Source organism: Pristis pectinata, chromosome 4 (genome assembly GCF_009764475.1).
Source record: "Pristis pectinata isolate sPriPec2 chromosome 4, sPriPec2.1.pri, whole genome shotgun sequence".
Taxonomy (NCBI): domain Eukaryota; kingdom Metazoa; phylum Chordata; class Chondrichthyes; order Rhinopristiformes; family Pristidae; genus Pristis; species Pristis pectinata.
In genome coordinates this window covers 108,675,510-108,691,411 of record NC_067408.1, presented here as the reverse complement: position 1 = coordinate 108,691,411, position 15,902 = coordinate 108,675,510, and the positions used below count along the sequence as shown (strand labels likewise).

At 39.8% G+C, this 15,902-nt stretch overlaps 1 protein-coding gene across 2 annotated transcripts in view; it reads left to right on the top strand.

The window, feature by feature from the left end:
- Positions 1-15,620, top strand: part of LOC127569894 (calcipressin-1-like) — an 84,431-nt gene extending 68,811 nt beyond the window's left edge. The window contains exons 1-4 of one of the 2 annotated variants that reach the window (XM_052014911.1): positions 156-488; positions 10,529-10,702; positions 12,747-12,918; positions 13,887-15,620. In XM_052014911.1, coding sequence (XP_051870871.1) covers positions 405-488; positions 10,529-10,702; positions 12,747-12,918; positions 13,887-14,062 — 606 coding nt within the window. In that variant the 5' untranslated portion in view covers positions 156-404 and the 3' untranslated portion in view covers positions 14,063-15,620. Of the gene's footprint in view, positions 1-155; positions 489-10,528; positions 10,703-12,746; positions 12,919-13,886 lie in introns of those variants that run through there. The other variant, XM_052014910.1, reaches the window with a different exon arrangement.
- The last annotated feature ends 282 nt before the right edge of the window (positions 15,621-15,902 follow it).

Genomic DNA, 15,902 nt, shown 5'->3' with positions numbered 1-15,902 from the left:
AAAATTTTCCATCTCAGGCAAGGCATTCAAATCAAGTACATATTGTGGGTGTTAAATGGAATTACTGCTGATGGAAACTATGTGCAGAACCAATGATAACACAGCTGCTGGGCAACATCAGCTGTTTTTTCCATCTTCCCGTGCAAAGCCAAGCTGATTAGCATAGATATCTTGACTGAGTGCTGATGTCACTACTTTCCATTCGAAGTTCATTTTGTCCTAGTTGGAACTTGCTGGTTTTGTTTAAGAATTTGCTGTCTCACACTGGAAATCTCCTGAGGGCAATCACTGGATTCTATATAAGACAGTAGTGCACGGCAGCTTGTAATTCATAACAATCGCATTGGATCAGCAGCCTTAGACTATTTTGCAGTTGTTCAAACCTGACACTACCCGGAGAAACTATGCATTTGCAAAGCCCTAAGTGCAATATTATTCTGATCGCTTGTTTGCCTGACAATGAAGTCTTCACGGACAGTGATTTACGGGTAAGGAACTGGCATAACTTTTTTTTTCAAGTAAACAGCTCAAGATTGATAATCTAGTTTCAATTTATTGTGGTGACCTGGAACATGTTTAATGGACCTGATAGATGCAAATGGCAGTAAGAATGTTTGGAATTTAACTTGTATACCACGTGTTAATTTAGTGTACTTCTGTTGGAAACTGATGTTAGGAATATCTTGCTTTGATTTCTTAATACTCTGTACATCACTAATATGGAATGATGAACAAACAGCACACTTTGACCCTGTGTTGCTAAATTCTTTTCCTGTGTTCCTGTGACTTTATTAAATGGCATGCAGTTTGGGGAAAAGATGGAATTGTGCACAAAGGTGGTGAATTCTGTCTTGGTGGGTCGGGAGGGGGTATTGTATAAAAACAAGGTAATATTTCTGAAATTTAAGGCACGCTGTTACAATAGACAGTAAACTAAGGAGTACGTTTTCCCAGCTTCAGATCACATTATGATGAGGGAAATGAGCTGACACTACAAGTGCAGAATAGTTATTGTCAAAAGGTTTAATCATTAGCAACTAGGTAAAGGAAAAACAGGAATATCCTTTTAAAATTGTGAATATTTGAATATCTTGAAAGCCAGTTTAGCTGCATCTCGAGATTCTTCCCAGGAAGAAGCTTGCTTCATAAATGAGCCACGTGTTATATCCTTCTGTTCAAATGAAACGATAATGTACTTGAATTTATAAGTAGCTGAGGATGTCTACTGGTAGAAATTTATGAATGGATTTACTAGACAAATCTAAAAATAACTTGAAGACTTACTGTACTTTGGCAGAAAAATAATTTTACATTGAAAATATTCTCAGGTTGGCATAAATTTATTGATGTTTCAACTCTGCTACAGTCTGATTTTTAAACTTCATGTGATGCCACATTCTTTGAATGAAGTGTGTATTGATGTTGATTTCAAGTTCTTTCATATATCAGAAATGTGAACAATTATTTCTTTTATTATTTTGATGTTTGTGAAAGGAATATTTTTCCAATTGAAAATAAAACTAAAATTCCCATTACTAAAACCTGATGTTTGGGGCTTAATCCTGGGGTACATGAGGCCAAAATGCGCAATAGGAAATAACCAACTGCGTTTGTCTTGTGGTGTACATACTGGGTAACCACTCATTTAATGGAGATGGGTAAAACAAGATTAGGCCATCTGGCCTCTTGTAACTGCACTACCATTCAATAAGATCATGGCTAATCTATTATTTCAGTGTGCTTTGTTGTAACAGTCCAATATCCCTGAACTTGCTTAATATCCAATAACCTATCGATCTCTGTCTTGAATGTACTCAGCAACTAAGCCTCCACAGCACTCATGAGTAAAGAATTCAAAGGATCAGCTACCCTTTTTTTAGTGAAGACATTTCTTCCCATCTCTGAAAAGTTGACCCTTATTCCAAGACTACATGACTCCTGGTTCAAGACCACCAACCAGGGGAAAAGTCGTCATTGCATCTTCCCTTTCAAGTCTCATGGAAACACTCCAAATTTTTTATGAGATGACCTCTCATTCTTCTGTACTCAAGTGTGGGCCCCATCCCTCCTCATGGGGCAAGCCCCCTCTCCTTCTCTCCCTCTATAGCAACCATAAAAGTCCCAGGAGTCAATCTGGTGAACCTTGTTGTATGCCCTCAATCACAAATATATTCTTATATAGAGAGAGAGTGTGATATCTATGGAGTGTGTATTTGTTGAGTAAAGACCTTCAGTGAGATAGGGACAACAGGCCAGCTAGATATTTAAAGAACTAAGATGGTAGGGCAGGTGAGGTATTTCAGCTGTAGTATCTGGGAGCTGACAGATACCATTGTAATTCATATGACTACCACTGCAAGGAGTATCTGCAACTCAAGTAACTTCAGTTCAGAGTGGATGAGCTGGAGTTTGAAATGTGGATGCTGTAATGCAGTAGGGAGGGAGGAAGTTGCCAGAGTACTTTTTCCAAGAGGCAGGTACACTATTTGGATTAAGTGCTGCAGAACTGGGCAGTCAAGAATGATAGAAGGTTGTGACTGAGTGAATGATATAGGGATGCAAAAGATGGCTTTCAAAGAGGCTCAGCCATTGCACTTGTCCAACAGATACAAGGTTCTTGCAGCTTAAGTGAACAGGAAAGATGAGCAAATTAACTACCATACCATGGTGCAGTGGCCCCTTCAAGTCGGGGAGTGAAAAGGAATCTGGTGGTGATTTTTTTTAAATTCCGAAATAAACTTGATTCGTAATAAGAGACAAACTATATACAACAATGCAAGCCTTTACATTCTTGTACAGATCAATCATTAGTGTTACCTTTTTATGTAGAAAAACACAGCATCTGGTGGTGATAGAGAACTGTATAGTTAATACAATCCTGAAGGCTGTGTTGCCTGTCCAGTACCAGAACATCTCCTGGGCTGAGGAACTCTTTTGGGGGGGGGGGGGGGGGGGGGGTGGTGGCGTGGGCAGATCCTTGTCGTGAGCTGTAGGGGATCCAATGACAGATGTGGCTAAGGTCCTGCTGAAGGAACTTGAGCAACTAGTCCAAATTTAGAAAAAAGGAACCACAAAGCTAATAAACACACAATCACTGCTTAAGCCAGTTGCAAATTAGCATAAGGTCAGAGAGTTGAATGCTTAGCTCAAAGATTGGTCCAGGAGAAACTGGTTTCAGTTCTTGGGGAACTGGGACCAATATTAATGGAAAGGGTGGCTATTGTGTACGCACAGGTTTCGCTTGAATCTGGGTGAGTGTGGTGGCGGGAAGAGGGGAGGGGGGGTTTCTCTTGGGAATTTCAGAAAGTTAAAGAGAAATGATAGTGTACGATAGTGAAATGGGTAATGATAACCAGAGTTTGTCAGCAACAGAACAGATGTAATAGTATACTGCTTATTGGAGTCAGAGCAGAGAAAGAAAAATGGTAAAAATGCCAGTTGAATAAGCTTTTTAAATGAAACCACAGCATATTTGTAACAAAATAGATGAGCAAAAGGTGCAAATAGATATGAGTATAGTCTAATAGCCATTACATAAAGTGCCCAGTGTCAGGAGGTCATTGTTTAAGATTAAATGAGACACAATGGTGCAGCTCAGAGAGCTGCTACTTCACAGCTCCAGTGACCCAGATTCAATCCTGATCTTCAGTGATATTTGCGTGGGATTTGAACATCCATACTCTGATCGAAGGGGTTTCCCTCTCCGTTCTTTAGTTTTCTTCCATATTCCAAACACATGGGTCGGTAGGTTAATTGGCCACTATAAATTATCCCCAATGTGTATGTGAGTGGTAGAATCTCTAGGGAGGATATAATGGGATTAATCTAAATGGTCAGCACAGACTCAGTGGGCCGAAGGGCCTATTTCCATGCTGTATAACTCTGTTTAGATTTTAGAAGAGATAGCAAAATGGAAAAGGGTGGATAGATCTAATAATAAAGGATGGCATGAATGCAGGAGAGAGAAAGAATAGGCTTGAAAAATCAAGAAATGGAATCCATTTGGGTGGAGGTAAGAATCAGCAAGGTACAGAAAACATGGATGGGAATTAGCTAAAGACTTGTTTTATGGTAGGCAAACCAAATTCACAGTAATTGCGGAAAACATTCATGAAGTGCGCATTAGGTCAGTATACAGAACCTACAAGGGAACACGTCATTTGAAATTTAGTTTTGTGCAACTACAAAGGTTTAATAGTCTAATGTTAAAGGGCCTTTGGGTAGAACGATCAAAAATATATAAAATTCTTCTGTCAATTTAATTCAATCAAATACTAGGTTTTTGCATTGAAACAAACCAAATGAGATGTGAGTTGCCTACAGTAGATTGAGAAACTACTTCAAAAGATGTAATAGTAAGCAAACAATGTGTAACATTTAAAAAATGAAAAGACCATTCACGACAACCCTTTTTGTTCTTTGACACCCAATTCTTTGAGTGGATATCAACCAGACTGGGCCCATGCATAAAACAAGGAACATTACAGCACAGTACAGGCCCTTCGGCCTACGATGTTGTGCCGACATTTTATCCTACTCCTGAGATCTATCTTACCCTTCCCTTCCATGTAGCCCTCCATTTTTCTGTCATTTATGTACCTATCTCTTCATTGTCCCTAATGTATCTGCCTCCACCACCTCTGCCTGCAGTGCATTCCACACACCCACCACACTCTCCCCTATATCTTTCTCCAATCACCTTAAGATTATGCCCTCTCGTGTTAGCCATTTTCACCCTGGGAAAAGTCTGACTGTCCACTCGATCTATGCATCTTATCATGTTGTACACCTCGATCAAGTTATCTCTCATCCTCCTTTGCTCCAAAGGGAACAGCCCTAGCTCGCTCAACCTATCCTCATAAGAAGTGCTCTCCAATCCAGGCAGCATCCTGGTAAATCGTGCCATTAACCTTGCATTCTGCCTTCAAATTTGATCTTCCAAAGTCTATCATTTCACACTTCTCTGGGTTGAACTCCATCAGCCATTTCTCAGACCAGCTCTGCATCCTATTGATGTCCTGTTGTAATCTACAGTATCCTCCTACACTATTCACAACACCACCAACCTTCGTGTCATCTGCAGACTTACTAACCCACCCTTCCACATCCTCATCCAAGTCATTTATAAAAATCACAAAGAGCAGGGGTCCCAGAACAGATCCCTGCAGAACACCACTGCTCACTGACCTCCAGGCAGGATACACTCCATCTACAACCACGCTGTTTTCTATGGGCGAGCCAATTCTGAATCCACACTGCCAAGTTTCTCTGGATCCCATGCCTCCTGACTTTGAATGAGCCTTCTATGAGGAACCTTATCAAATGCCTTACTAAAATCCATGTCTACCACATCCACTGCGCGACCTTCATCAATGTGCTTTGTCACATCCTCAAAGAATTCAATCAGGCTTGTGAGGCACGACCTGCCCCTCTTAAAGCCATGCTGACTGTCCCTAATCAGCCTATGCTTCTCCAAATGCCCATAAATCCTGTCTCGAAGGATCTTCTCCAGTAATTTGCCCACCACTGAAGAAAGCCTCACTTGCCTGTAATTCCCAGGGTTATCCCTACTCCCTTTCTTGAACAAAGGAACAACATTTGCCACCCTCCAATCATCTGGCACTACTCTTATGGCCAGTGAGGCCACGTTCTAGTTTGGAAGAAGGAAAGGTGACCTCTTTGAAATATAAGGAATTCTTATGGGTCTTGACAGGGTAGTTGTGGTAGTATTTCCCCTGGCTGGGCTATCTGGAAGCAGGTGCTCTAGTATCAAAATAAAGAACCATCCATTCAGGACTGAAATGAGCAGAAATGTTTTCACTCGAAAGGCCGGGAATTTCTGAAATGTTTTTAACCAAGAGGGCTGTGGTAACTCGGTTACTGAGTAAGCTCGAGACAGAAAGAGAATGATAGAATTTTGGATATTTAAGAGAATCAAGGGATATGGTGTTTATGCAGCAAAGTAGAAGAACTGAATGGCCTCATCCTTTTTTGTATTCTCATTAGACCAGACCAGTTCACTGTATCCTAGGTACAGTCTCACCAGTGCCCCATACAATTTTAATAAGCTGTCTTTACTTTCAGATCCTCTTGAAGTAAATATCAGCATACCATTTGCTTCCCTGATTTCTTGTTATGCTGCATGTTAACTTTTGGTGATTTACATAGAAGGATCCTCAGTGCACCCTGAACAACAGCTTTTGATTTCTCACCTTTTTTAAAAAAAATACTTTTTTTTTCCCCTGAAGTGGATGACTCAGATTGTTGCTGATTGATTGATTCTTTCTATAACAATAATAGATGTTGACTAGAAATATAGTTTTGGTGGTAGGAAGAGGTGGTGTTCACTAAAGCTCTATCTGGACTGATTATTTTGACAATAGCTCTTTACTATTTTGTTACCATCACATTGTTTCACACTTGGGTTGATACCCTCTTTATATATAAAAATAATGTTGGGCATTGACTGGCCACTCCCATGTGTATAGTGTAGTATCAAGAAACTTTGTATGTTTAAATCTTCATTAGCCTGGATTGAGTGACAGATGAAATCACCGTGTGTTTAGGTCTTAATGCCATTCTAATACCCAGTGTGCAGTGTCAGCAGCAGGGGAAAGAGATTGCGACATATTTTGTTGAATTTATCCCTAAGCTGCCACAAAACCAGCAGCTTGGACTTGTGATGACCTCCTGAGTCAGCTGTTTTTGGTTTGCACGAGCCATTTACTTTCACATGACATTGTTCTGACAGACTATGTTCAAAAGTGCAGGCACAAAAAAAAACTTGTGCCTTTTTCTCTTTGAATCTGACTTGCTGCAAGTGCAGGAGCGTGGCACACTCAGAGAAAGGTCACACCACCTCCCTAGTGCACTGACTGATATTTACCCCTCACTTAATGCCGGATTAACTAGGTATCATTGTGTTGTTTGTGCAGCCTCATTGTGCCGGAAATGTCTTCTGTATTGTTGGCAGTCCAGCAGCAGTTCAACTTCAGAAAAATACTTTGGCTACAAAGGACTTTGGGATGCTTTGAGGTCTCAAAGCTCTCTGGAACTTTTTTTTTACTACATTATATTGCTCCCCTACAAGCTTTCGGGTCATCTTCCATTAAAAGAGCACCATTTCCTAGCTTTCTGATAATCACAAATTCCAATAAATATACTGAACAAACTGAGTTTTGAACAGCTTCTATGTCAACACTGGGGGAAAACATGAAATTTGTCCTTCACAAGGATAATGGCAATCAAAGTTTCATACCAAACTGAAGGAGTTGATAATCAGGATTGGTGAACAACTTGTTCAAATTGGATGTATTTTAAACTGCAAAAGTAATAATCTGACTCCAATGTTGAATGTAGGAAGGTGGGGTGCAGGTGAGGGAAGGGATTTAAGCATTTGTTACTTAATGGGCGTCTCCCTCTAAAGGAATTTTATTAGGAGGCTAAGGCAGGGTGCCCTAATGCATTGAACCAGATCTCCTTATTCCTGGCCCATGCCTACAGTCACTGCTCCATTAGCTCCACAGCTGAACTGAATTTACGTGGCCACACAACTCTGCTATCCTGGTGGCTATCGCCCCTCCACAAGGTGGAGCAGCGATCAGACTGAGGCCTGCCTTCCCACCATCTATCAGGACGTCTTTTCACCCGTTTCAAATCCAAAACAGTTAAGATTAAGAATTATTAATAAAAGTCAGTGATCCTGTTCAAACGAATGGGATTTGATGGTGATTCCAGGGACAAAAGGAAGTTAGATGTGAATGTGACTGATCTCCAGCACACAGGCACAGAAATCCAGACAGCACTGCTATGCATTCTCTGGGTACCAGTGTTTCCTCTACAGACCCACCAGTTAGCCATTGGGCCTATCCATTATGTTTTCCATCATAGAGAATGTGTATTGCTCTAATGTGGGTTCCTCCAGAGCTGGGATATATTAACTTAATGGAATCAGTTTCCAGTTCCTGGTGCAAACCAGTGCTGCAGCAAGACTGATCAATGCCATTTGATGTCTGCCTTTCAGTGTCCTGATCTCTAACTAGATAAGAGATTTGAAGTCACGGCAAAACTTGTTGCATGCCCATTTCCTAAAGCTATTTTGTTATTTGCCTATGAATCTATCCCACAGTGGAAATGGGACAAATTGGGAACAGAGACAAAAACAGGATATGATAACATGAACAGCTTATACTGGAAGGCATTGTGCTGTATAAGCTGAGTTGCAGCACATGCAAAACTTCGCTGATGTCATACCAGATTCACAAACTTGTGGGGTTTGAATTATTTTGGCATATTGCCGCCTTTTTCAGCCAAGCTTACTGATTTTCAGAAAAACAGTGCTTAAGGAAGTGCTCTAAATCTAGATTCTGAGCCAGAGTGGAAAATTCCATTCACCATTTAGCCTGGGAATGGACTTGCAGTTTAGATGCACAATTGATTTCTTTTTCATTTGTCTTCTCTTCAAACCATTGACCCCATTAAAACTATTTTTATATACACTATATATTTTAAAAAGGTTCAGGACTTCCAATGATAGTCATAAATCACGATTGCTGATCTCATTTATTACTCTAACAAGAATGTTTAAAAAAAAATAAGGAAATGAGAATGGAAGATTGGTGGGGGTAACACACGTGCCTTCTGGAAAGTGATTTACAAGCTGCAGATCTACCAGAGATGCTTGTCGCACTAGGGAAGCATCTGGTCAGTGTTGTATAGATGTAATGGCAGATACAAGGTTAGAAGTGTGGCTTAATTGTTTGCAGTGGGGGAGTTAGGATTGATTTTGTGATCCGGTGGTGAGGAAGTATTTCATTCCGTGAGTCTTGGAAGTTGAGTTTTGAGACATCCATGTTGGCTTACGGAATCTATTGCATAGAATGAATGGGCAGAATAGATTGAACTACAATCTAGCATGATGCTTTATCTTGTATTGCTATTAGATTTTGCTAAAGTTGTGTTTCACTTTCAAGATGCAACTTGTAAATCACACCAAAGTTTTAATTTGGGTTGTGTTAACCCCCAATTACAGCATTCAATCATTGATTAATATCCCTTGCAAACAGAAAGATAAGCTGTCACATTGAATTGTGCCTATATCTGATGTTTACTGAAATATGTTCTGGGAATGCACTTTTGTTCCCCCCCCCCCCCCCCCCCCACCAAAGTTAATCCAATGCCCTCCTTGCTGGTCTTCCAATCTCCTGAATAAGGACATCCAGTGCTCTTGCCCAAAGCCTAGTTTATGTTCACCCAGGTAGTATGTATCATTTCCTTGTTCAGCATTTCCCTTTTTTTTAAAAAAAACAATGATCAACCTTGTGTTTAAATCCCTTCATGTCCACTCCTCTTTAACTCCATGCCTTCTTGAGAACTCTTTGTTCCTTCGATGTTACATCCCCATTCATTTGGCTTACCACAGCAACTGTGCCTCAAGTCTTCTGACCTCCAAGATTTAATATTCCTTCTTTTAAATCTTTTATCCTCTCCTTTTAAGACATTCCTTGAAGCCTACTGCTTTGATCAAGATTTAGTCATGTATTCTAATACAATTGCCATCAACTTTTGCCTGATTATGTGCTGTGGGTAGAATTACTTGTTTTAATAAATTTTAATGACACTTTTTGAATATGATCAATGTTTTTGAAATGAGATGAATTTAAACCTTTTTCTTCCTTAAAAATCAAGATATAATGCAATCCAATAAAGATGCAGCATTTTTTTGTGATATTGTTGAATGTATGCATCATATTGTTCCACATTTGCCATCAAGGTACTGAGACTTGACAGTGTGAGACCTTGGTTATGTATTTTACCCTGAAACTACTTGGATAGTGGCCTTTTTAATGAATTTTTACAATGTCACTATCTCTTGACAATTGGTGTCTTTGGCATCCAGCCTCGCTTCCTCAATTTCCAACCTCCTCATTTTTGGTTCCCAATTTTATCAATAGCAAAAACTATCATTTGAGCCTGGACTTTGTTCAGATGTACTACTTATAAAATATAAAATACCATGCTGTCATATGTACAATAAGGTACAATGTTTATGGTCAAAATTTGCACAGATAAAGGCAAGTGTTTGGTTCTAACCAAATGTGAGCTTGAAGCATCATCTCTGTGTGTAGTTCTATATCAGTTGTATTCGGAGTAACCATCTGCAATGTCACAAAATGACATTGACATTAAATATATTTGTCAGTGGTAGCTTATCCTCCCCTTTTCCCTGTAAGATTTGCATGGTCGTTTTGGAAACAATCAGCAAAACCTGCACTGAACATACACAGGAGGAGGCAGGGCAATGAAAAGGTTCAATCTGTTTGTAATTTGGGCAAAATAACACAAATTAAGTCAGTCTTTCAAGTGAGTGATATTTTATAAAGACCCTACTCCACCTTCAAATTTCTGTGAAGGTAATTTGGCGGCAAACTGTGTGACTTGAATTTCACTTTAAAAGCTACTGGACTCTCTCTGGAACGAAGTGCTTGGAATCTGACAGTTTCTTATCTTTTATTATATCTTTCTGCAGGATGACTTTGAGACGTTATTCAGGGTCTATGACAAGAATGTGACCTTTCAGTTTTTTAAGAGCTTCAGGCGAGTTCGAATCAACTTCAGCAATCCCATTGCTGCAACAGAGGCCAGAATTCAACTTCACGAAACTGAGTTTAATGGGAAGAAAATGAAACTGTACTTTGCACAGGTATTCATTTCTGCAGTTGTCATTTTTTTAACGATATAATTGATAAGGTGGTTTGAAAGACCTCCAAACTCTTGTGCTTTCTTGTTCTAAATTAGTAGTGGAAAAATATTTAAATGCTTTATTTGTGATTTAATTGCATTTGGAGGATGACTGATACGGAGGAACAGTTTTTGGATGCAATGTTTCTCCTACGGTTGATAATGTTCAGGACTTCTGGGAGTCTTGTTAACAAAAAATTTTGGACCAGTATGGCTAGCTGTCAATGTCGTCAGCACTAAATCATGCTGATTGCGTACAATTTTCTGCACTATTCTTCTTTAGTCTCAAAGAAGGCAATCGGTCTGTTGGGTACAGGACCAAGGGAAGAGGGGTGCTTAAAGGGACAATTTGTTGAACCTCCTCAGACAGGGTCGTACAGAATCTCATGCAGGATTGAAGTGAAAGAGCGGTAGGGAAGATTGCTCAGACTAAAGTGAAGTGAAAGGTGAACAGATATGAAGGACGTGGAGCCTGCAAGTAAATGACTAAGTAGCTCAGTACCTGCCTACCTGCTTAGCTAAAATAGGTGGGAAATGATTGAAAGTAATTAAATTTGAGGCAGCAATGGATAATGGAAGGTATAAGGGGGATGTCAGGGGTAAGTGACAAAGATCTAGTGGACAGTCAGAGACTTTTTCCCAGGGCGGAAATGGCTCACACGAGGGGGCATGATTTTAAGGTGATTGGAGGAAGGTTTAGGGAAGATGTCAGAGGCAAGTTTTTTTTACACAGAGTGGTGGCTGCGTGGAACGCACTGCCTGCAGAGATTGTGGGGCCAGATACATTAGGGACCTTTAAGAGACTCTTAGACACATGAATGATAGAGAAATGGGGGGTGGTGTGGGAGGGAAGGGTGAGATAGATCTTGGAGCAGGATAAAATGTCGACACAACATTGTGGGCTGAAGGGCCTGTACTGTGCTGTAGTGTTCTATGGATAATGTAGCATCACCAAAAGTGCCATTCCATTTTCTTTATATTCAGCCAAGGGATGTGGGCTTCGCAGGCTGAGCCAGCATTTAGTTGCCCTTGAAGATGGTGGGGAGCTGCTGCCTTGAACTGCTGCAGTCCTTGAGGTGTGGGTATACCCACAATGCTGTTGGGGAGAAAGTTCCAGGATTTTGACCCAATGATAGTGAAAGGACAGCAATATATTTCCAGGTCAGGGTGATGTGTGTCTTGGAGGGCAACTTCCAAGTGGTGGTGTTGCCCTTGTCCTTCTAGCTGTAGAGGTGGTGAGTTTGGAAGGTGCTGTCTAAGGACTCTGGCACTGAACTTGCTCTCTACAGTTGCCCCATTGGACCTTGCCAACAGTTTCCAGATGCTTCTGCCACCATAATCTAGGATTTATTTCAAGTTATCATAATAAGATGTTTAGTTATTAGTCACATGTACATGGAAACACAGTGAAATGCATCCTTTTGCGTTACTGAGAATGTGCTGGGGGCAGCCCACAAGTGTCGCTACTCTTCCAGCGCCAACATAACATGCCCACAGCTCCTAACCTGTACGTCTTTGGAGTGTGGGAGGAAACCCACGCAGTCACGGAGAGAACGTATGAACTCCTTACAGACAGCGGCAGGAATTGAATCCGAGTCGCTGGTGCTGTAATAGCATTACATAGCATGGTATTTTATAAGGAGTACTTCTGAGAAAATTTCAGCATTGTGGTTAACGGGGTCTTGTACACACCACACTCATACCATCAAGTTAAAATTACTGCTGTTTACATTTTATTGTGGGTGTCAGTCTTTGAAAACTGATTGGGGAGGTGGCATGTTGATGGAGTCGATGAAAATTCAACATGACTCATCTTAAACCTCAGCAATCAATAACACCCACTTTATCTTACTGGGTGATTACTAGCATAGATATCTCGCTTTGAGCACTTGGGTACTTTTTCCAGTATTTTTTTTAGTTGGAGCTCTAAATTCAAACCATTTTTAAGATAAATATATCATTTTCAAAAAAAAAAGCATTTTTAAACAAGTAACTTTTTTTTCCAGATCCAGAACAAAATGTTCAGTAAAGGTAGCCCACATTTGGCTCCACCCCATCCAGAAAAGCAATTCCTCATTTCCCCACCAGCGTCTCCGCCTGTTGGATGGAAGCAAGCAGAAGATGCCACTCCAGTTATAAACTATGACCTGTTGTATGCAATTTCCAAGCTGGGACCAGGTAAACGCAACATAACTTTGTCGTTCTTTCAGAATGTGAGACTTCCTTCTCTCACTCCAAGCATTTTCTTTTGCAATGTTGCAACTTAAGGATTTTGTACAATCATGTTAGTTTTCTAAATGATTAACTTTTCTTTTGTAGTGTGTTGGGTCTATATAGCAAAGTTTTCTATTTATAGCTTGCATTTTTCTGCATGCATTTCCTATGTGCAAAATGCAAATATAGGGCTGTTCAATAGCACCAGTTTCCTGTATTTTGTGCAGAGAAGGGAGTTCTTTCTGTCACAATGGAACACCCCTACAAAGCGAGATGGCTGGGCTCATTAGAAATCGGTAGTAATATGTAAGAAGCAAACTGATCCAGACTGGGTACAGTTGGTTCTTGTCTGGGAACAGTCAAGGGGAAATAAGAACCTTAAGGGTAGGAAGGAGGTGAATCACAGATTGATGATGGGATACAAATCCATTCTGCTGCTTGGATTATCTGATTTCCCAGACAGCAAGCTCACTACATTGGTGTCCCCAGGTGAGCCCCCATCCAATTACTAACCAGCCCAAGTCTGCTTAACTAGTTATTCACAGGGAGCATGATGAGGACACATGTCCATTACTCCCCCAGAGGTGAATTAAAGTGTAAAAGGTATAAAGAATACTCTTAAACTGCTGGGCAAAAATGAAGTTACTTAGTACTATAGCACAAGATGTGTAAAGGTTGAGAAGGAGAGGAGTGAAGATCGGTTAAGTTCAGAAATAGTTGATGACCACCAGACGTTTTAAATTTTGGAGCCTACATTTTGCAAAGGGAAGGACTGAGAATGTTGAGTTCCCCATTTTAAATTAAGAAGAATGACTTGTCAGTTAGACCTGGTACACATTGGGATGTAGATGTAATCTAAAATAAATCAAGTAGTATAAGAAATAAGGAGGTATTTTGTCTTCTAACACCCATTCTTTATGTACCTTGTATAGGGGAGAAATATGAATTACATGCTGGGACTGACACTACTCCCAGTGTTGTTGTTCATGTCTGTGAAAGTGATCCAGAACTGGAGCAGGAACAAGAGGAGGAAGAGGGGAAGAATCGACCCAAACCAAAAATCATTCAAACAAGACGGCCAGACTATACTGCCAGCCATTCAAAGTGAAAGTGAACTTATCCACTTCTTTGCGTTTGGGTTCCTCATACAGAGAATGACCACACTACTGAGTTATAATGGGGATACTGGACTGCAGTATATCTAGTGCAAAAGATTAATTTCCCAAATGTGTAACCGTGTGTGTACTGATAGGCAGAAGGAATGTGGGAAATTTGTACTGCATCAATGCTTTTGCGTTATTTTCTGCTGTAACCTTGTACATTAAACTGCAAAGGTATTGAATGGGGACAGCTAGATCAGCTGAATGAGCAGCAGTGGTAATGGCACACGTGATAATGTAGTGCCTGTGGTTGGCACTGAACTTTTTTTTATTTGTCTATCTTAACATTTTGGTGTCTACCATTTCCTTGCTGTTATACTTTATTTGCATATTGTTGCAAAATTGTAGTTATTCGTGGTGTTTAGTGTGGCCTGCTATGATATTTAAAATAGTCCCTTCTAGCAGAGCCGGCTTGTATGGAATTGTGACATATTCAGGATTTAAGCAGGGAACTGAATTTAATTGCAAACCGTAGGCTGTTTCACGTTAATTCAACCACTTATCAGGATCAGGTTTTTTTTTACTTTGAAACTTTTATCAGTCTAGCTACATACTGTAAGTATTCTTTTATCAAACTGCATCACAACTGATGAGAAGATAATTGACACAGTCTTGCTTGCACTTTATCTTTCTGCATATCTCTGCAACGTAGCTACCTATACCCATGCACTAAAACTAATCGCATGTTGTAGAACACACAATATTGTATGGAAATTTTTAGAAGTGCTTTTGTGTTTTCTAAATTAACTGACTCATCATTTGCTTCATTATGAATCAAGCATGACCAATCCCACTTTAGTTTTTCCTTTAATGTCAGAGGTGGACTTCGATACTACTCATCTGTTCGTCTGTCTTTTCTCTGGCTGGTTTAATTTCACAGTGAAGCACACAGCACTGCAGTCCCATCACATCAAGTAAAGCTGTTGATTATTAGAATGGTTATTGCACTTCATAATCCAGAATGAAGACCAACTCCTAGAGACATTTATTGGATGGAATGGAACAAAATCAAACCCAAACAGCTGCCTGAATGTAGTCATTTTGTTTTTGCCCAAATACCTTTGCCTATCAATTTTATTTTTGAAGTGGACATTTGGTTGTGAATAAAAAAAAACAAATGGCTTTATTTTCACATCTTAATCGTGTATTCAAAGGTACAAGACCAGTCATATAGTTAACTGCAGGAGTAAAACATAATCACAGTCACAGTCCAATTGCATTTAACTTTGTTTCCTGCCCTGAAACATTGCTTACTTCAGCTACACGTAGATTATTTATGTTAATGTGATTACCTTGAGTAAGTATGGAAAGTACCAAATTACTGATTTATGATGTCTCGTCAGAGTGTATTCATCCTGTGTAATGTTAGAATATTTCGAGCTGTTTCTCTAGAAGTGTAATATCAGTAAAATATTAAATTATTATCTGTCTGCTGTACATATTGTTCATATTTGTACAGATTGGAATAATTGGGCAGATGGGATGTTTACAAATAAATACATTTGCTTTAAATACATTGTTTTAATTTATTTATATAAAATGGGAGAGTGAATGGTATCAAACTCATTGCCAGTCTTCATCAGGATGCTAAATAAGAAAACTGCCTGCCTTTTTTTAAACTTTATTCCTTGCTCTAATGTCAAACAACAAGCAGAAGGAAGGTCCCTACAACAATAGTTGCATAAATGTGTTGAAATTCCTGCATAATCACAACTGAATTGTATTGACTTTTCTCTTTTTTTGTAAGCTTTAAAAGCAAAGTTGCATTTGACATCCTGCTGGGTTTTG